The sequence below is a fragment of the Ctenocephalides felis genome, unplaced genomic scaffold (assembly GCF_003426905.1).
Source record: "Ctenocephalides felis isolate EL2017-DRISC unplaced genomic scaffold, ASM342690v1 CF-g0.4_SCAFFOLD_01886, whole genome shotgun sequence".
NCBI lineage: Eukaryota > Metazoa > Arthropoda > Insecta > Siphonaptera > Pulicidae > Ctenocephalides > Ctenocephalides felis.
The window spans coordinates 186,413,802-186,437,525 of record NW_020538040.1 but is presented as its reverse complement, the minus strand read 5'-3'; the positions used below and the strand labels follow the sequence as shown (position 1 = coordinate 186,437,525).

The 23,724-nt window shown below is 29.8% G+C and overlaps 1 protein-coding gene across 1 annotated transcript; it reads left to right on the top strand.

Moving 5' to 3' along the window:
* Positions 1-17,756: 17,756 nt before the first annotated feature.
* LOC113378631 (MAP kinase-activated protein kinase 2-like) lies at positions 17,757-23,004 on the top strand. The gene is made up of 8 exons (XM_026619186.1): positions 17,757-18,027; positions 18,090-18,229; positions 18,302-18,360; positions 20,603-20,809; positions 20,878-20,953; positions 21,957-22,167; positions 22,233-22,361; positions 22,498-23,004. The coding sequence occupies exons 1-8, from the start codon at positions 17,881-17,883 to the stop codon at positions 22,582-22,584; spliced, it is 1,056 nt and encodes a 351-aa protein (XP_026474971.1). The 5' UTR covers positions 17,757-17,880; the 3' UTR covers positions 22,585-23,004.
* Positions 23,005-23,724: the final 720 nt, after the last annotated feature.

Genomic DNA, 23,724 nt, shown 5'->3' with positions numbered 1-23,724 from the left:
GAATCTTCTTTATAGACTTCTCTTCAGTATGAACTGCGCTCGTCTTTAAATTCAGATTTTTATTTAAAAATTCGAGATTAATAAAACAAGTTTCAATTTTGAAAAAAAAAATGTTTGAATTTTTATAGAGTGTTCTTTAGAGACTTCTCTTCAGTATAAACTGCGCTCATCTTTAAATTAAGATTTTAATTATTTTTTTTCAAATTAGAAAATATTAAAATAAGTTTCAATTTAAAAAAAAAGTTTTTTTTTCAAGCAGTCGCGCTATATGAACTTGTCCGTAATCCATATGATTGTCAATTTATTCGAGGCTCATTATCTATATACATATTCTTTTTCGGGTTATTTGGAGAGCTGGGTATGGTAAGGTGCAAATTTTGTGAGACCCCCAACTTTATCGCCTTCTACAATTAAAACATTATGACTATTTTTATCTACATTCTCAAGACTTTAATTTACAACTTGTAGAAAAAAATAATTAAATGTAAATTATTTTCGGAGATATAGCTATTCGACCACAAGAATCATCCTCTGTCCTTCTGACAAGAAACTTCAAATGCGTTTTTCTCGAAACTGATTTTTTTGTTACGATATTGTGAAAATATTGTTTGGTTTTATTTAGATCCTTTCAAAAATCGATAAAATTTATTCCTCTAGACCAGAATATCTGCTTAATTAAAAATACATTGCTTAATTATGAAATCGCACCAAATTTTATAAAAATGCACCAGAAAATTGAACAAATTCTATAGTCACAATTTTAGAGGTTGCTAAATCTCAATCCACATATGCCACATACTAGATTTATAATAATTTAACCAAATCGTGGCCTGTGCTAGACAGTTTATTACGTGTACAATATTTATATTACCACAATAATTTCTCCATAGAGATAGTCCTGCCGACCAAAACTTTCGGGCATTATTGTTGCCTAGGACGTAATAATATATATTATTAAATGAATAAAAGTGTGTCCTCTTGTGTTTATATACGTATATCACGTCCACGTCCTGGAACATGATCCTTTTCGACAATCAGTGTGTGATACATAATTGAATGTAGTACACACCTAGCGGCATTGTTGGCGACGTAATTAAAATTCCGACAGGAACCCCGGCGAGCGGACTTTGCAAGTGATGAGATTTAATGTAGCCACGTGAATTTAATGAATTTTATACCGTAGTTAAATACCGATGATTTCATAGAAATCTGATAATATATTTGGTAAATAATCCTTGAGAAGAAAATTTGGGCTTAAGATTGATAGTTCATAGAGTATGTTCGATGAACAAACGCAGGAGATCAATTATATTTAGAGAGATATTATGTTTGCGGTCAGGGATAATAATGAAATTTAAGGGCCAATTCAAAGATAAAATAGTAATATTATAATAATCGAGAACGGTCCTACCTTGAATGCAATGCATGCAAAAAATGCGGGCGCACGCTTTAGGGGGCGATTCGAATATGAAATTCTACTATTTTTTTGACAATATTTCCATAATACGTTAAAACAATAACTTTTAAAAAAACAATAAGATACACGATGAGAAAGCAAAGAAAAATACATACAATTTGGCCCAATTAGTAGAAATTTACGATGCATTTTTGGATATTTTAAATAATTAAAAATTAAATTAAAACTAGTGGTGTATGACATCGTGACATAGGGCAAATTGCTTGAACTTCCCGTTTCGTAACGAAATGTTCGAGAAATATCAAATATTTTCAAATAGCTTATTACAAATACTGTAACATTGTCTAATAATTTTAAGAATTATATTACCTGAATTACAGAGTAAAAATTATTTATTCAATGTATATAAGAGAGCTTTAAAACTTCAGCCAGAATTAAAATTAAAATCTGCAAAAAAATGGATTTTTTTTCCAAAAGCAATTATTTTGTCAATACAAGCAGAAAGTTTTTTAAATCATTCAAATCGGATGCTTAATTTTCTCGAAAACTGGCATTTTTTGTACATTTAGCGCTGTATCATCGAAATGGCTGAACCTGCCTTTGTCAAAAACTAATCAACACATCTTCCTATCAATAGGAATCGAATGTTGTTTGAACCATTCGAATCGTTTGATACGTGCGCCCGAAAATGTCAACAAAAAAATGAGGAGGCACAAAACGCACACTATAACGTTTGAAAGTCTCGGAAGACAAAATATATTGTGAAGAATGAGAAACAATTATTAATAATTCGAAGTTATCATATGTATATTTATTTTCTTCCTCATAAATATTTGTTTCACTCCCGTTGTTGCATTCGAGAGAATTTAAATCAAATATTGCTTTCTTTAATGCACTTTATTAAAAATATTTCAATTTATCTGCAGTCGAGTTATGCGCTGGCAGAAGTTCGTAATATTTTTCTTCTCGGATATGACAAAACGCCACCGAGTGCATCGTTTTGTTAATGCAAGTCTGCGTTGACTCGATGCACTGTATACTTTTTAAAAATATCAGAAAGTTCCGTCTTCCTTAATGTATTCCTCTCACGTACATAATCCCGGTGACCTATTTCATGTTTTGTGATTAATGAACACATCTCAGAAGCTGCAAGAGACGCGATCGTATTGACCCCGTGACAATGGCGAACTTTACTATGCAAAATATGCATATTATATGAGAAAAATGGATATTTTGTAAAGAACCGGCTTTTGATGTAAAAAGATATTTGGATGCGTTTAGCGTTCGAAACTTATCCGGCAGATTAATTTATAAACCGAGGTTCCATGCATAATGCATACTATGGTAATAATTTCATTTTTTTCCTAATTTCTCGATCTTTCCTATTTCAAGTTTTTTCAATAATGGAAAAAATAGTAAAAACAAAAGTACATATCTTATTATTTAATAAATCTACGATTTGGAGAGACAGTTTTTTGTCTATTTTTTGAACATTTGCTTTATATGACTATATTTGCGGATAGAAGGCACAAAGACCCTATAAAATATTATTGTATATACCTATATGCATACATATATGTATGAAGGACTAAGAAGCATGAAGAAGAACTGAAAGGACTAAAAAGAAGAAGAATGCAGACGGTTGATGACTTACACGAGAAGAGGAAATACAGAGAAAAAAAAAAAAAGCACATGATCAGGAAGCATGGAAGCACAAATTTGGAAAGTAAATGCATAAAAACGAATATAAAGTGATTAACGGTCATTAATTAATTGTAATAAAACAGTAATGAGAATAATAAACAAAAGAGGGGAAGAAAATCACTAATTTTGTGGTGCTCTCATACCATGGACTTGCCTTCGGGCAGACTACTATTTATTATTACATGCATACATATACAGGGTGTTCCAAAACTCGACATTGAACCAAAACAGGGTGACAGGATTGATTTCAACTTTACAATGCAAAATATGCAAATTATATCTGATTAATTTATGATCCAGTGTTTCATCCATAATGCCATAGTAGTGTTGATACTTACATTTTTTTTTCTTAAATTCTCGATCTCGTCTATTTTTATGCTTTTGTATGAAAAAATAAAAATATCAAGAGCACAACATATCTTTTACTGATAAATCCAAATTCGTTGAACTTTTAATAACACTTGTGAAGGCACTTTAGTATATTTTTCATATTTAACTCTTTCCACTCGGATGCCGCCGCTCCAGCGATACAATTCATATAAATCTCAGAGTTCGAGTGGAAAGGGTTAAAATGGTTTTTTTCATAGTCGATAGATTTTAAATTTATAGACACAAATAGTCTTATTTTCAAAAAGCTTGAGAGGCAATATTGTCATAATTTTTGACTGTGTTTTTAAAAACATTATTTAGAGTTACGGTTCCCAAGTTTAAACTAGTGGTAATTTGTTGGAACTTCCCATGAATTGAAATGATTAAAAATTCTTTAAAACTTTGAGAAAACAGATTTTTGAAAATTTTAAAATTTTTGAATAAAATTGTCCTTATAAAAAATCATTTTTTTATATTTTGGAGATTTTAAACTTTCTGTCAAAGCATTTGCAATAAACATTGTTATTATTAAAATATCTGTTATTATTAAAATATCTGTTATTATTAAAATATCTGTTATTATTAAAATACCTGAAAATTTGATGTGCATATGACGAATTATCATTTTTGTCCGCCAAATGCCCTTTTTTACATTTTTATTGGATCTCCAAACCACTAGACCTGCGTACCAAACGTCATCAGTTCGTCATTTTGTTAAAACAAATAAAACGTATTTTGAATCCTTAAAATCGGACGCTCCGCTCTCCCAAAAGTTGAGTTGCCATTTTTGGCCCTTTTTGCCCCGTATCTTCGGAACGGCTGGACCTGCCTTTACCGAAAACTAATCAGCACGTGTCCTTATCAATAGTATTCAAATTTATTTTGAATTATTCAAAACGGTTAATCTGTGTTTACGAAATCGTCGATAAAATATATATTGTATCAGCACATACATACATACACACACATACATCGAAATTTTTCCATAAGGCATTTTTTCAAGGTATGCCAAAATCTTCAGAAACCTTTGAAAGGTAGAGATATAAATATATATATACATATATATATATATATATATATATATATATATATATATATATATAAATTTTCATTTTCGATTTTTTGGCGATTACTATAACTTAGCACAATTACTATTACTATCATTAACCACAACAATCGGAAAATGACCAAAGCTCTAGGCATAACTTTCAAACTTCATGGAATAATGTTTTTTATAATTTTTCTTATGTCAGTTACAATCAATCCTGTCACCCCGTTTCGGCTTGTCGTTGAGTTCTGGGACACCCAGAACGTTGATTTATGGGACTATATATTGTATGCTCGTATATGTATTATTATCTTATAATATCAACAAAAATACTCTTAAACGATATGTCACTTTAATACGATGAAAATTTCCGAGTTGGTTGCTACATCGCCATGCATAATACCCTGTAGACGTACGAGTCGGTCGCGCTCCTCGTCCTATAAATATTTCATTGAGGCGTTTTTAAGCATTCGAAAGTGCGATGTGATTCTTCGGTGTGTTTTTGTCTTCTCTGATCCGTAATGCATTATGCAGCACTGTGCAGAATGTTCGAGTGCATTTTGATTCATCAGAATCATATTATATATATGTTGGTCCTGGGGATATTTTACGACATGGCAGCGTTCTATTCTTGCGTTTTAAAATTGCTAACCCGGCTGCCGCATATGCAGTCGTAGATCTATACTGTCTCGATTGTAGTTCATATAAAAATTTTGTATGGGATGTTGACATATTTTGTTAACATAGTTTAGCAATCGAATATAACATCATTAAAAAATATGATTTTCTTACAAAAAAGTTATTGGTTTTCAAATCAATAGCTCCAATTGTGACTTTACATATGTTGGTGAAACTATCAAAAATGTAATAAAACGGCATCAATAATATTTCTTTTCAACATTAATCAGAACTTTATGGGACTATATATTGTATGCTCGTATATGTATTATTATCTTATAATATCAACAAAAATACTCTTAAACGATATGTCACTTTAATACGATGAAAATTTCCGAGTTGGTTGCTACATCGCCATGCATAATACCCTGTAGACGTACGAGTCGGTCGCGCTCCTCGTCCTATAAATATTTCATTGAGGCGTTTTTAAGCATTCGAAAGTGCGATGTGATTCTTCGGTGTGTTTTTGTCTTCTCTGATCCGTAATGCATTATGCAGCACTGTGCAGAATGTTCGAGTGCATTTTGATTCATCAGAATCATATTATATATATGTTGGTCCTGGGGATATTTTACGACATGGCAGCGTTCTATTCTTGCGTTTTAAAATTGCTAACCCGGCTGCCGCATATGCAGTCGTAGATCTATACTGTCTCGATTGTAGTTCATATAAAAATTTTGTATGGGATGTTGACATATTTTGTTAACATAGTTTAGCAATCGAATATAACATCATTAAAAAATATGATTTTCTTACAAAAAAGTTATTGGTTTTCAAATCAATAGCTCCAATTGTGACTTTACATATGTTGGTGAAACTATCAAAAATGTAATAAAACGGCATCAATAATATTTCTTTTCAACATTAATCAGAACTTAGGAGTCCTATAAGCTATTGTGCTGATTTGACTTAAACCCGGTTGGTCGTCCCACCTCTGTATGATGAATTATTATTACAATTTCTGTAATAGAGCGAGTATGTATTTTTGCAGCAATGCCGGATCAGAGCTATATTTACTTAGAACCATTGTCACTATTGCTTTTCAACAGGCTGCTAGAAGCGGGATCGAACCCGAGACCTCTGATTCAGGCTCAGTCGTTAATAGAAATTAAAACAATTCCAAAAATCCAAAAAAATTTAAAACCATGTTTACGGATCACGTTTACACTTCAAAACAAAATATAGACTCTTGTAACCGAACTATTCTTAATTTTAAAAAAATTATTACAATTTCTGTAATAGAGCAAATATGTGTTGATGCAACGATGTCGGATCAAAGCTTTTTTTACTTGAAAACATACTGTTATCTTTATTTTCAATTGAAAACCGTTGTCATTACGGCTTTTCAACAGACTGCTCAAAGCGGGAACGAACCCGGGACCTCTGATTTAGGCCCAGTCGATCTAGCCATTCACCTACAAGCAAACCCAGTAACATTAAAATTAAAACAATTCCAAAAATCCAAAAAAATTCAGAACCATGCTTTCGGATCACGTTTGCACTTGAAAACAAAGTATAGACTCTCGTAAAACAATTATCCTATATTTTGAAAAAAAATAGTTTTTCCTTTTAACTATGAAACATCAGTAACATTTTTGGCAGTACTTAAAATGTCTCAATCGGATGCCAATCGACTGATTGAGTGTCCGAGTATGATGAGATCCTGTTTTACTGTTACGTGAAAAAAAATTCTATAACGATTTGCTGAAGACTACTTCATTCAACTACATAACGATAAAACAAATACGTAATGACAATTCTCTTTCTACAATTTTTTTTTAGTTTATTATTTTTTGATTATATATATTGCCATGTAAAATATTGCTGTTGTAAATTTAATGTTAAAGTGTAATATATTATGAAAAAAAAATATTATTCAGATTACCAAAATTAAAAAAGTTGTAAGTTTGCCACACAACGAAAATGAGGTTCAGTTGTTATTTATAGCTGAGACTTATAGCTATTTATTTTATTTTTCGACATAATTTGTTATGTATTTTATGATTTGTGCAATAATCAATTACACTTGTTTGAAAGAAACCTTTATTTGTGATTTAATTCATAGTTCATTTTTCAATCGCATTCACATATAAAACATAGCTGTTGCATAATTCTTTGAAATCGACAAAATAAAAATAAGATCATAAAGTTCCTTACTATGCGTCAAAGTAAAAATATTCATTATATTCGAATGAAATAAGTGAGAAAAAATCATAAATGCAACATTACATTTTAATAGCATCGTGAGCTTTAGTCGAAGTGAAATATTTATTATAGAAAATTCTTTAATATAAGGAAAAGCACGTACCTTAGTACTCGTAAATGTTCGTGTTTTATTCTGATGAATTTAAAATGTTTATTTTACTTTAGTTGCGCTTTAACGTTAAACCTTCTGCATACTAGTTTTACTGACATTTTGACAATGATGTTAATTACGAAAGTCTAAAATTTTGTCACTAAACTGCATTATTTTGATATTAATTGTATAATTTATTGTAATAATAAATAATAAATATATTATTTTTAAAATTATATACCTTGATGAACATTATTTATTTATTATTATTTATTATAAGGATATTGTCTGCTTTTCCGCATTTTTACTAAACCAGAATTTCTGCTACAACTAATATTTTTTCAACATGAGCTCTATGCGAAAAATCCTCTTTGCAATGTTTGTGCATTCATTGTTAGGAAAATCTATACGGTGTGAAATGATTGGTAGATTTAAACACACATGTGCTAACGAAAATATTAAAAATAGCTTTTCCATGATGACTGTATGATGTGCCGATTTTATATTTACACATTTAAAATAGATATTTCAATAAAAATATTTATTACAAAATCAATTGTATAAATCCAACGTGCAGCCAGAGATGGTTTTTTAAATTACAAACAGTTTTTGTTTATCGTTTTCATATAGAGTTTCATTTTTGAGCAAGAGCAAGTGGAAATAGAAAATAATCAAAGAGGAACTGCTTAGAACTATGGACTTCGAACGAGAGGAACGCCTCGAACAGCTTGATATCTAGCAGAAGTGACATCGGTTTTCACTAAAAAATATAGATAGCAGTATGTTTCCAAGTGAAAATAGCTTTCCCGGAATGGCTGCACCAATAAAAAATTTATCAGTATTATAGAAATTGTATTAACAAAATTCATCACATATTTATGTATTTTACTTACAATCAGTTCAAAAGTAATATACGCAAGGTTCGATGTGCGAGAGACAAACTTAGTGGGTATCGTGTTATTTTTAAGTTTTTATTTATTTTTAGTAATAAAATTATCAAGTTTGTTTTACAATCCTGATTAAATGCGACTACACACTTTTTTTAAAATGATAGCCTCTCAAAGTCGACTGATTGTAAAAATGAATGAATGAATTCATAATTCTTAAAAACTCGAGACAATTGTACTTTTTTACTGTGGTCCTAGAAATGTTATTCACGGTTACGACTCCAAAGTTTACATAAGGCAGGTCCATGGTGTGAGAGGCACCACAAATAAATGATTTTCTTAATCTTCGTCGTCTATCATTCTCATTACCATTATTCCCCCTCCTCTTTTTTATACATTTTTCTTATGTATTTTTCTTTTCAAACTTCTGCTTCCATACTTCCTGATCCTGCGCTTTCAGTACCCTGTATTTTCTCTTTTCGCGTAAGTCGTCAATCATCTGCATTCTTCTTCACATTCCTCTCAGTCCTATTTTACCCACAAGGCATTCTTTTTTCGGCGAGGTTTTTCAGAACAGGTCCGATCCAGTTTCCTTTTCTTTTCAGGATTGTACTCAGTAGGCCCTTTTTTCTCAGGACTTCTTCATTTGTTATCTTGCCTGTCCACTTCATCTTCTCCATTCGCATCCAGTACCACATTTCAAAGCTCCCTATTTAATTCTTGTCACCCTTTCATAGAGTCCATGTCTCTGATCCGTACAAAGCTATTTCACATGTTTTATTTGATCGTGTTAAATAAATGCTAATGATCATTATTTAATTATATAATATTTTACGTAAGTATTAATGGTATGTCTCGTTCCTGTGTGATTTTAATTAATGAATTGAAATCTATAAACAGCATTCGTTCAAATTAATTAAATTGATCATTTGCATTTTTAATTACATATCAAAGTGGATAATGCGAGAGATGCATAATCAATAAAATCGATAATTTAATTGGCGAACGATAAAACAAAATTAAAGGTAATATTATTAGCCGTTAGTATCACAAACGCGATAACAAATTCGATGGCAGATAGCGAACGATACTTGTAACTTAATATAACGCAATTGAAAGCAAGGTATTACTCATTCTGATTAAACGCTTCCGGGCACCCCTTTCATCAATTACATCATTACGTTGACAAAGTAGAGCTAAATTAAATATACTGACTGAATACATTTCGAACGGCATCGGAATTTATGTGCGGATCGTTAAATTTGCAATCTATCGATATCAATCTGTAAATGTCCTTTTGGCACATCAAATTATGCAGATACGCAAATATATCAGCATTTGATGACCGCAATATTTTCCTCCTATGAACACTTATAAAACGATCAAGTAGAAAAATCAATGAATTTCAAGCTTAAAATAAAATATATTTAATTATATGTAATTTTGCACTTTGAATAAAAATACTTTCAGAAGACGTTTTGCCGAAGGTTGTTTCATACAACTTAGCAATAATGTAATGAATAAATAAAAACATAGTAAATTTTTTTATGGTTATAAAATACTCTATAACATCTGCACGTAAAATTCAATTTTAGTTAATTGTCATCCCTTACTTCTAAATATTTGAGTAAAACTTTTTTTTCGGTACAAGTGTGCAAGTCGCGGTTGTATTTTATACTGAACTAGCAAACCCGACGAACTCCGTTTCGCCACCAGATGGTTTCGTGAGAAAGATGAAGAATTTTTTTGTTTGTTTTATATTTGAAAAGGAAAAAAATGATTTTATTACACAACAGTAATGAATTTATTTCGATTACAAAAATAAAGTTTTTTTTAGTTGAACTTCTTTAAGTAAATGAAAGTGAATCCGCAAATTATCCATTTCATTGAAGTGCTCTTTGGTAAACCACATTTTTTGTTTTTTGATCTGACGTTAACACAAACAAAGCGGATGGTTTCCCAACTCGTGAACAGGCAACGTATAACTCCCCATGTGAAAAACAATGATTTTCTAAATAATCTATTTATCCCGCAAACACTAAGCAATTGGCCTTGCGACTTGTTATTGCGAATGCAAGGCGAACTGGAAATTTCAATCGTTTGAAGTCAAACGGATGACCAGTCGGAATCATTGGTATTTCACCAAATCGCCAGCAATTTTTGATTGGATAGTGAAGAATTGCTCGTTAACTTAATTTCAAGCATAATTTTGATAATTCTCACTAATGTCATTACTCAATTTTTTAATTACGGTGCGTGAAGTTCCAGCAATTTGCATTAAGGCACTATGCCATGCACCACTAATTTTCTTAGCTATAAACCTTGCGGAGCCCGAGGCCTTTCCAAAGAATGCAAAATTGTCGAAATCGGTTCGTGCGTTTTGGAGTTATATCGTCAGGAATGAAAACCCGACTTATTTTTATATATATGTAGATAACTTAAATATCGTTTAAAATAATAACTACTAGAGAACACAAAAATTCTGTAAATTTCCTTATTTAAAATAACAAAAACTATAGAACACAATAAAACTCAGTTTTTTAGCTGAAAAAACATTTTTATAATTAGGAAATAACTGAAAATTTCATTGAACATAAAATAGTTCTAAAGTTGTTTGCATGACACACTCGTATATTAAGAATATTATCGGAATTTATGTGCGGATCGTGAATTTTGCAAACCTATCGATATCAATCTGTAATGTTTTTTTACCGCATCAAATTATGCAGATACACAAATATATCAGCATTTGATGACCGCAATACTTCCCTATGATCACTTATAGAACGGCAAAATCGGTAAATTCGAAAAATCAATGAATGTTTCGATACGGCCTGAACCCATGTAAATGTACAATATATTAGAATTTGATAGCCCTTGATGACTGCGTTATGGGCCAAGACGATGTCTTTATACCGAGCGCCCTGGAAAAGTGAAATTGAAACAAATAATACGTTTACGATTATGGCAATATTACGTACTGCGCACCTATATAGAAAGCTAAAAGCACATACCGTATAAATTTCGAGCATTATAGTAAATTTTATAACAGTGTAAAATAAAAGGTACCTATGCCGGGGAAAAACGGCGGTGATAGTGGATTGGAAGTCGCTGTGTGAGCATCACTCTACTTTTTATTTCTAATATATATTCCCTTTATATACGTATATTTACATTACATTCCCCGTATAAATAACGTTATATCTAATACATTTTCTTATGTGCATACAAAAATGCTTTGCGCTGGGAATTGAGTTTTGCGCTCCGGCGCGAAGTACAAATTGTTACATAGATCTGTGGCATAAAACAATTCTACCGACTTGGATGTGAAACACTAAAGTAAAATAAAAAATATGAATACTTTTGATATTTAAGGAATGAATTAGGTACATTAAAACCTGGTCATTTGCAAAAGTCGACATGTCATAAGATTCTATTGTTTTTATGATTCCTCATCATCAAGGCTGACTCGAATTACCACAAAAGGATATTAGAAATTGTGAGACAAAAATTATTTATCTTTAATTTTCATTTACGATTGACCAAAAATTGCACGGAAATAGTTTTTGCTTCTTAATTTCTAATATAGTTCTTGAGGTTTTTTTATTTTTACATGAAGCACCAAATCCATTCCTTTAAAAGTATTTATCTAAATTATAATTTTTAATTCACGGCTAATATGTTCAAAAATATTTTGCCTTTTCTTGTCTATGATTTTGTCATGTCATTTCATTCTATTGTAAGATTTAAAATATAATCTACGCTCTAAAGGGTGTTGTAAATAAAATAAGTACATTTATATCTCTCAAAGCAAAACATTTCAAATTGAAAATTGCCAGTTAAATACTATTACCAACAAATATTATGTTCTTTTTCCGATCGTTAAGGGGTAATCAATTTTTACTTTGATTCCACGTGTCCAATTACAATTTTAGAAACTTTTACTTTATGAGATATATTTTTATAGGGTTGGGGAAGAGATTCTCAAATCTAAATTATTTAATCTTTAACAATGTATAGCAAAAAAGAATGATGAATGTCTACAGAATTTATAAACAAAATAAACGAAATTCGAAAAAAAGGAATAAAAGGTTGAAAGTGATATTTTCGAAAGTAACATCAAAAAATTTATCGCTTTGTTATAAACTAAAATATTTATTTTTCAATAATTTATATTTTTTAGATTGGCGTAAGTTTAATTTTGATTCAATAATAAAAAAACAACAAAATCTTGTCAGAGAAGAAAAGACGAAACGAATTGCAATCAGTGAGAAATGCCACTTTCACTTAATTCTTACATTTATTAAAACGAAAATAAAAAATGAAGAAATTGATGATGATAAAAAACCAATTACAAAATCACTGAATCTCATTGGGTTGTACAAACTGTAATACTAGCATGAATTTGCACTAATATTTGAATATTTCATATATATAATGTTAATTTTCTGAACTATTTTTTTTTTCAAAAAAAAAAAAAAATAGTTATTTTATTCTGTGTTTTAGGGATATGGAATGTCTTCTTCAGAAAATGCATTTAAATATTTATACACCTACTAAATTAATTTAAAATTTGAAGATATCACTTTTTACCTTTTTAACTAAAACTAAAATAAAAACACACACATCAAATATCAAATTTACTCAAAATTATTTTTGAAAATACGGCGAGCTTAGCTAAAACTAAAAAGTGAAATCTCACCCATTTTTATAATTCAAAAAGTGTATAAATAAAAATATATTGCTTTATAATTAATAGTTCCTGAAGAATAAGACATCTTATACCCATAGAATGAAATAAATAAAAATTAAATAATTTTTTGAGAAAAAAATTGAAAAAACATATGAGAAAAATAATTATATTTTTTTTTTAAAAATAAGGGCTTAGTTCATAAATCAAAGGTATAAACAACAATAGCCGGAAAAATAAACAATACTATGCATATGTTTATATAAATATAAAAAGATACTATTTTTGAATGGCAACCAAGGTTTTGAGAGAAGGGAGCATCCGATTTGAATGATTCAAAAAACAACACACTCGTATTAACGGAATGAAAAATTGATTGAATTTTTGGTAAAACAGGACCAGCGATTTCAGAGATCCAGAAAAAAAAAGTTAGAAAAAAAATGCCATTTGGCAATCAAAAATGATAATTATATATGCACATTAAATTATCAGATATTTTATAGAGATTTTAATAACAAGTACAATATTTATTTTCATTTCTTTAGGTTCCGTACCAAATTTATAATGTTTAAAGTACACATGTGTATATTGTTGTGCACCCTTGGCTAACAACAAATTATGTTGTGGATCCGTTGCCAACAATTATGTTGTGTCACACCAACGATGTCAACAATTAAAATTAGGTTCTTCTGCTGCTATCCAAAGCTTTTCACTGTGGAATATTTAATTAAACATCTGAAGACTTTTATTACTTTTTATTTACTTCATTACTTGGTTACACTTAATACACAATTGATATTTTAAATAAAAGTGATGTGAACTGTTTGGCGTCTAGTCAAGAATGAACATCGTTTGGTCGTCCTCCGGCTTTTTATAATCTCTGATGATGACGCAATCATCCTTCCAGAAAAATACGTTAAAATGATTCATTGGTGTTTATTTGAGACGCAGAAACCGTTACGGCTCGTTACAATGTTGCTTATCTGTAATACTTTGTTGTATACAATGTCACAAGCTTAGTCATACCAATTGCGTTATTCATATTAACTATTACATCGAATTTATAATATTATTTATAATTATTGTAAAGGGTGAATACCCCTACAATATGTAGTTCCAGCAAATGTACTCGACATTTTCGACTGTATGGATACACTGGCTTGAATGGGTTTCAAAATTTTCTAGATATTTTGAAAATTTCAAAAAGTTAAGTTTTCAGAAACTTTAAAAAAATTGAGCTTGAATGAGTTTTCATTTTCGAGGAATATGTGAAAATTACAAAAAATTTCAAAAATTACAAGAAATATCAAAAATTAGAAAATATTGAAAAAAAAAAAACAATTTTTTCTAAAAATTATAAAATTCTCCAAAAAATGTATTTTTTTTCAATATTTTCAAAATATTTTAAAGCTTTTAAGTATATTAAATTACAGTCTGAAAAGTTCCAGCAATTTGCCTCAAGGCACGATGCAATGTACCACTTGTTACATATATTTTTACTTATAGGGTTCGAGTGTAATACAATAATAATGTTTAATGGTTTACGGATAATATCATCGAACCCAAAATAATTAAAACCATCCGTCGATTGAAGAGTGAAAGCTCATCAGGGGTAGTTTGACCAGCATTGGCGAGACAGATACTCGTCGTACACTATATCTTTAGTTCAGGTGTGTCGGGGTCTGTCCGTGCCGGTACTATAAATGGGAGTGATTTCTTCCGAAGGTATTCGCTAACGAGAAAGCGAGAAAGAGCATGATTTCGGGCAACTTAAGATCATTACATTGTCCCTGTCTGCCCCCATGAGGAAAAGCAGCTATGTTCCAGGTTCCCGGAACATTAATACGGCGATAGTTCCAAACTAACACCGTTCAATAACTTCAAATAACGCCAGGACATAAATTCACGAAGATTTTATGAAGCACCGCCGCCGGTCATGCACGCTGTTCGGTACGTTGCGGGCGGTACGGCGGTAAGGCGCTACGGCGCTACCTCATATGTACAGAATTGTTGGAACTGAGGCGGACAAACTTTCTTGCGGGAGGAAGAGGCGAAAGTGATTGCCACCCAATGGAAGAGCGCGAATAATGGTCTTAGGAATATTGTTTTGAATTAGTAAGGAACTTTTTCGCAAGAAACTCCTTTAAAAAAGGAGGAACGAATAAATACATTTAACGCAGGGCGAATAAACATGTATATAAATATTTATTGTGTATATATAATACGTGTACAGGGTGTCCCAGATCTTGACGTCAAGTCGAAACGGGATGATAATATTGACCTAAACAGTCTTGAAAAAATTTGGAAAAAATAATATTTTACGTTGTTTGAAAATTATAAGACTGAACTATTGAACTAATTGTGAGTAAAATGTACTAGCAAAAATCACGTCATTTTCAGGTTTTTATTTTTAAACTCAAAATTTTTCAATAATAAAATTATCAAGTGTTTTGCCACTTTACAATTCGATCAAATGCGCCAACTTTAAATGAAACTTGCACACTTAACTTCATTTTTTAAAAAAGACGCCTCTCAAAGTCGACCAACTTTTGAAAATTTTAAATTGATAGTTCAATAAAAAGTCTTGAAAACTTGACGCAATTCTGTTAATTTTTTAGATTGTGGTTCTAGAAATGTTATTCGCGGTTATGGTTTCAAAGTTTAAATGTAAAAAAATACCTAAAATCAACCACAATAACCGAAAAATGGTCATAATTTGACCAAAGCGCTTGACTGCACTTAAAAGCTCAATTTCCAAACAACGCGTGATATTTTTTTTTCAACTTCCCGTAGAGCAAGCTATAGTAATCGCAAAAAAAATGTAAATGAAAATTTTTATATATCTTTACGTTTCAAAGGTTTTTGAACATTTTGGCATACCTTAAAAAAGTGGATGTATGTGTGTGTGTGTGTGTGTGTGTGTGTGTGCTGATACAAATTTTCGTCGACAATTTCGGGAACACGGTTCAACCGATTTCAATTCTTCAAAAAACATTCGATTGCTGTTGATAAGGAGACGTGCTGATTAGTTTTTGGCGAAGGCAGGTCTAGCCGTTTCTGAGATACGAGGCAAAAAGTTCCAAAAATATTATCTCAGTTTTTGAGATAACGGACCGTTCTATTTAAATAATTCAAAAAACATTTTACTTGTATTGACGAAATGAACTATTGGTAGAATTTTTGTAAAGGCGTCTTTGAAGATCCAATAAAAAAGGTAAAAAAGAATGGCATTTGGCGGTCAAGACTGAACATTAGACATATGTACATTGTATTATCAGATATTTTATAAAGATTATAATAATAAATACAAATTTTGTGTACATTTATGGGTTCCATGCCAATGTTTGCACGTTAGATGACTACGAGGCGTTTACGCGCTTTGATATATTGACCCGAAATCAGCTATGCAATGCGATTGTTTAAAAAAATGTTCAAAATTTTGAAAATAATACAAAATACAAAAAAAAATAACAATATAAAATAATCAAATTTTTCAAAAAAGTAAATTTTTACCAAAAATTCCAAAATTGCTCAAAAATATATTTTTATTCAAAATTTTGCAAAGTTTTGCAAAGTTTTTTTTAATAATTTAGTTTTCGGTACGGGAAGTTCCAGCAATTAGCCTTAAGGCAGGCAAGTTTATGAAACGTATCATACTATAATAAAAATATTTAAACAAAATAAATTCTTGTATTAAAAATTAGCTGTCAAAATCAATATGCAACGGATACGACAGCTTAAAACAAAGTTCGACAACCTAACAGATAAATAACTTGAACTTTATCGCGTTGGTAGCATTGAATCAAAAAACATCCAAAAGGTAATCGAAAATACAGCCTAAGTTACAAAAAATAACTAATAATATTGATACTAATAATAATAAAAATTAATTCAGTTAATTCATATTTAATAGAAATATTTTAAGCAAAATAAATTCGTGTATTAAAAATTAGCTGTCAAAATCAATATGCAACGGATATGACAGCTTAAAACGAAGTTCGACAACCTAACAGATAAATAAATTAAACTTTATCGCGTTGGTAGCATTGAATTAAAAAGCATCCAAACGGTTATCAAAAATACAGCCTAAGTTACAAAAAATAACCAATAATATTGATACTAATAATAATAAAAAATAATTCAATTAATTTATATTTAATAGAAATATTTTAAACAAAATAAATTCGTGTATTAAAAATTAGCTGTCAAAATCAATATGCAACGGATATGACAGCTAAAAACGAAGTTCGACAACCTGACAGATAAATAAATTAAACTTTATCGCGTTGGTAGCACTGTATTAAAAAACATCCAAAAGGTTATCGAAAATACAAATAATTTAGTTAATTTATATTTAATATTAATTTGATTTGAAGTTATCTACTTTTTGAATATTAAATACAACCAACAGCTTCAAAAACTGGTTACGGGTTGCCACCTGTATAAAAATCTCTAAACCTAAACCATCCAATCCTCAAACCACCGCCGAAAACATTGATATCGGTTCGCACCTCGACTAAATACCGATAATTTCATCATATTATCGAAGCTATCCGTCAGTTCTCTAAATAAACTTTATCCTGTACTAATTATCAAACACTGTGTCAATAATTAAAATGACAGAAATGGGTTAGGTTGACGTATAGTGATACAACAATTAATACATCAACTGTTAATAACTCAATTTATGTATTTGTGTGCTCAAATAATTTGTTTGTCATGAGTATATTTATTATTAGTCATTGTATTATATTATATTAATTAAAAGATTTCATAGCTATTTTGTACAAAATGAGCGACTTCAGAACAAGTCTTTATACAAAAACAACACCGATTACTGATGATTATAGTATATCTGATACAGTCCTAGGTTTAGGTATTAGTGGAAAAGTTGTGCAATGCTTTCATAAAGTTACAGGAGTTAAAAGAGCCTTAAAGGTACATGGTAAATGATACAAAAATGGTTAAGGATGTATATTACTTCTTTTTTTACGTTTTAGGTATTATATGATAATGCCAAGGCCAGGAGAGAAGTCGAAATACATCAGAAGGCGAGTGGGTGTCTGCACATTGTCAATGTTATTGATGTGTATGAAAATACTTATAATGGGAAGGATTGTTTGCTTGTTGTTATGGAATGGTACTTATTGGAAATAAAATACTTTTAAATATTTGGCATAATAATACTTATTTGAACTATTTTACATTTTAGTATGGAAGGCGGAGAATTGTTTCAAAGAATCCAAGAGCAACAGGGTTTTACAGAGAGAGGTATTATTATTATAACTAGTTGGTATTGATATTTTGCCTTGAGGCAAGTTACATGAACTTCATAAAAAAAATTATTCTTATTACACAACATTGAAAACGAACAAGCACACTATCATTATACCAAGAGTAAATTGTCTAATTGTAATTTTAACAAACATCAAAAAAACTACTCATTTTCTCAAACTTTGATGAATTTTTAAAATTAAACTACTTGTCGTAAAGCCGTAATATTTCAGTAAGTTCTATAAGACCATGATATATATATTGCCAAAAAAAGTTACATGCAAATCATCTTAAATGTTTTTTTCAACAGTTAATTACAAAGAAACGGCTCGGTAGATTTTCACCTGAAACTAATCAGTATCATTCCCAACTAATATCTTCTGAACAGTTTTTGATTTTTAAAATCAATTCGGTAGTATGAGCTTAAATGTGGACGAAAAGTTTAACACTTTCTTCCAAATTACAAAGAACGGCTCGGCCGATCGTCGCACAAAACTGAGAAACGATAATCCTCATTGAGATACATCAAAGGGCTTTTAAATTTCTAAAATCGGTTCAGGCGTTTTTGAGCAAACTTTGATAAAAGGTCTAATTTTGATAAATGCCAAAAAAAGGATACTAATTTTTGCAAACTTTGATGAATTTTCAAGTTAAACGAGTTGTCCCAGGGTTGTAATATTTTAGTATGATCTATAAGACTATGGTATCTACTAGGGAATGCAATACCGATAGAAAATTTCAATACCGGTATTTCGGTAATTTTTCATTTTAAAACCGGAATACCGGTAAATTACCGGTATTTTTACTATCTTAAACAAACGTATACAAAATTGAAAGTTACTAGTGCAAATATAAAAAAATGTATATACAACTACAACTATATTCAACCAAACAATAAAATAAAACAATAAATTTATTTTTTTAAATAATAATTTAACAAAAGTATATGCAATTTAATCAATTCATTATCACTATCAAGTATATTGAGTACTTTTCACCAAAAACAAACTTATGAGTAAGAAAGACCAAAAACTCATAAAAGATCATATTACATTATTATAATAAACTGTATTGTCTGTATCCGATATGTTAAATTAGCATAATCTCCAATATTTTAAAAAAATAATTTTCTACACTAATTTAAGATCGGATACTTTGTCGAGATAAATAATAAGTTACTATAATTGTTGAGTATTGTTATTTAAAACAATGTGATTCTTCTATAGTATTTTCAAACATCGAAACGTTGTCGAAAAATAATATTTTATATTTGTAATAAGAAGCGAAAATATTTAATAATTATCATAATTATTATGTATAAAGTTAGAAAAAAATAAAGATTACGCAGTATGATATAAAATATTTTGGCACAAATATCACTTAAAAAACCGTTACATTTTTACAAAAGATGAAACAAACAGAATTATTCAGTCCTATTATATTTATTGTAACACGATGTGAAGCCCTTTGGAAAGCAATAAATATTCAGATTAATGACGAGTTGACATAATATTTGACATTTGTTTATCTTATAGAAGCACTTGAAGATATAGCTGTTTATGCAATTATGGAATTTAAAGATAAATTTGTTCCGAGAAATTCAAACATTAGGGTATTATGTATCAAATAGCGCTTATGTAAAATTACCGAAAATACCGGCATTTTTGGAATAAATACCGGTAAAAATACCGCCGAAAAATCGGGCGGTTTACCGGTAATTCGGTATACCGGTATTGCATTCCTTAGTATCTACCGTCAAAAATAAAATAAAAATCATCGAAAAAAAAATGTTTAACACTTTATTACAAAATTTTTCATGTTTTTTGCTATTTATAAAAAACGGCTTGGCCGATCATCACATAAAACTGACGAACAATAAAACCTTGGTCTAGCCTTTTTTGAGAAAACGTCGATTTACGGCAAAAAATCTGTTTACACGCATACCTTTTCCAAATTTAGTCTCATTCGATCCAGAATGGCTTGAAACGTCGAGAAAACAAACTTCTCCTTTGGTGAAAAGATAAACTTCTTCTTCGGGAAGTTAATAAAATTCACAAAAGCTTAAATCAACCTCAAATATTCACTGCAGTTTCAACTGTTTGCGATTGTTAGAATTTCTTAGTTTTAAAGGAAATTTGCTAATAGCAAATATATAGATTTATAAAATATTTAAATCTCTGATAATTTTACTCATTATGAAATGAAATGTGATTCATTATATGACTATTTTTTTCTATAGAGGCTGCCCAAGTCATGCATGAGATTTGTCTAGCAGTGAAATACCTGCATGATAATAACATCGCACATCGAGATTTGAAACCTGAAAATCTTCTATATTCAACCACACGACCAGATGCCATATTAAAACTTACTGATTTTGGATTTGCACAGGAGACTACGGCACATAGGAGTTTAACAACACCTTGTTATACTCCATACTATGTTGGTAAATAAAAAAAAGTAATATGTTAAGGAAATTAAATTTAAAATCTAATACTTTGTCAATTTCTGCAGCTCCTGAAGTTTTGGGTCCAGAACGATATGATAAAAGTTGTGATATTTGGTCTCTTGGTGTTATAATGTATATATTGTAAGTAATATTATATTTTGAGTATGAGAACCATTTTTTCAATGAATTTGTTTTATCAAATTGCAATTATATTCTGATAAAAGCATATTAATGTTCATAAATCATATAGAATATATTCGAATTCCTTTTTGAAAGTGTTGTTTGTGGAAATTTTTGAATATTAGTTTCTGCATTAAAAAATATGTTAAAACTAATTTAAATAAAACAAATTGTTTATTTGACTCACAAGGACAACATCAGATTTATTTGCTTGGGATTTTAATGAAACTTCGGAATGCCTAAACAAATATTGTTTTCACAACTTCACTCATCATGTAATTGTGTTTGAAGAACTTCATGTAATTAAAATTAACATACATTCATTGACTGCATGTATTTTTTTCACTTTTTCGCTGGCGTTATAATCTCTTTCTTTGAACAGCTGTAATATCTGTCTTGTCTAAAAAATATTTTCCATTTTAATAACTTCAAAGATTTATAGAAACTACGAATAATATAGAAATAATTTCTAATCAATAAACTTACGTTTAGTACACGGCACAAATGTTTAATTTGTTTTATTATTTTCAAGGGTAAAATATTCTTCTGATTCAGGCACTTTTTATTAAATCAAGATTTGTACTACGATGTAACTTTAAAATGTTTATTTATCTATGCTGATTTCTTTGTTGATATGCATACAACGACAGATCTCTATTCACATACAACTACTAATCACAATCGACCCGTATTGAAATGATTTCATCTAGAGCGAATGACGTACAGTTCGGGCGTAACGCCATTTCCGTTGCATTTGTACGAATTTACACTCTAGTCGCGCCTAAAGAAGTTTTACTTCAATAAAGTCCTTAAAATATTAGAGCCCTATAAAAAGAGTTTAAATAATACAATTGATTAAAGTTTATAAAATTAGACTTTGCACTATATGTACACTCACAGTATTTCTTTTCTGTGGTCAAAGCAAAGGACTATTGAGCCTAATTCTAATTCTGCTATCTTTCAGACTTTGTGGTTTTCCACCCTTCTACAGCAACAATGGTTTGGCAATATCACCCGGAATGAAAAAGCGTATTCGAACAGGACAATTTGATTTTCCTGATCCAGAATGGAATTGTGTATCTAAAGAAGCAAAAGACTTAATTCGTGGAATGTTGGATGTAGATCCCACCAAGAGATTTACAATAGACCAATTCATGAGAACACAATGGATAGCTGTAATTTAAATATTTCAAAATATAATTTTGGGAATTGTTTATTCAATTTTGTGATTTTTTTTTAGAAATATACTGCAGTACCTCAAACTCCTTTGCACACTGGTAGAATGTTACGTGAAGGTGAAGACATCTGGCCAGAAGTGCAAGAAGAAATGACTAGATCTTTAGCAACTATGAGAGTTGACTATGATCAGGTAAATATATTCATATAGTTTATATTGACATCATCATGGGTTTGCAAACTATAATACAAACTGCTTAAAACCCCTGTGCTATATTGTATTAAAAATAGCATGTGATTTATTTAAAAATGTGATGATTATATTTTAGGTTCACATCAAAAACTTAGACAACACTAATAATGCTTTGTTACATAAAAGACGCGGCCGTGATTCTGGAAAATCTGCTGCACATTAATATCTAACAAATCTCAAGAACACTACAAAATTAACAAAACGATTATACTTAAGGCAATACCAATAATTGCACAAAGCAATCTGTACCAATATAAGATTTTATTTACTACGGTTTGAATAACATCACAGTTTATCAAACAAATTTTTAGTATTAAGAACAAATGTTAGAACAAACATCGGTTTGTGGTGTGTAAGAACACACTATTGAATTATTTCATAGTACAACAATTTTAAAAATGAATTTATATATTTAAATGTGAATTATGAACCGTACTAAGGAACAAATTAGTATTATAATTAATATATTTGCAACAACCGCATTAGAATCTAGTACTAGGAGAAAAAATGTATATTCGATGCTGCCTTCAAATTATTAGCCTAGTGAAACAAAAACTGGTTTGCCATGAAGACTTGAAAACTAGCATGCCATATTATGAAATAATATTTAAATTTCAATTGTGATAAATACATAATTTTGGATTTTTTCTAACATATGATCCGTAAACTTTGTTTTATTAAATATTTAAGTCTAAAAATTTTATAAATTATTGGATTAACTAATCATGTATTTTGTATAATCTACTAATGTTGTTGTTTCTAATATTTTTGTTGTAATTTTTGCATTGTCTCATGCTTAAGCATTTTGCATTGAATGCTGCGAGACTCAATTTTGAATTTTTATATACAAGTCCCTAAATTTATATTGTTATTTTGTAATTTAAAACCCAATTTTGTTAAATAAAAATGGTATGAACTAGTGAGCTACAAAATATTTCGCTCAATGCGTAAACTTTAAGAATATTGTTTGTTATACAAACATGGTATTATAATAGTTGGAAACAATTTTATAATTTGCCTTTGTAATTTCTGTTATCAATAATGTGTTATATTTGACACATCAGTGCAATAAGTTATATGGTGCTTGGGACATAGACTATAATTATAAAATTTCAGAATTTATATATGGTGTTTTAAAAAAAAAACCTGAATTTCCTAGATCCTCTTTAATCCCTTCAATGTATTAGCAGTAGTAAAGAACTGCTGTTTTTGTATTAATATTTGTATTAACCATTCATGAAATACTTCTTTATATTGCCAAATCAAATATTGAATGATACAGAATAGTTTTGTTATATCTTAA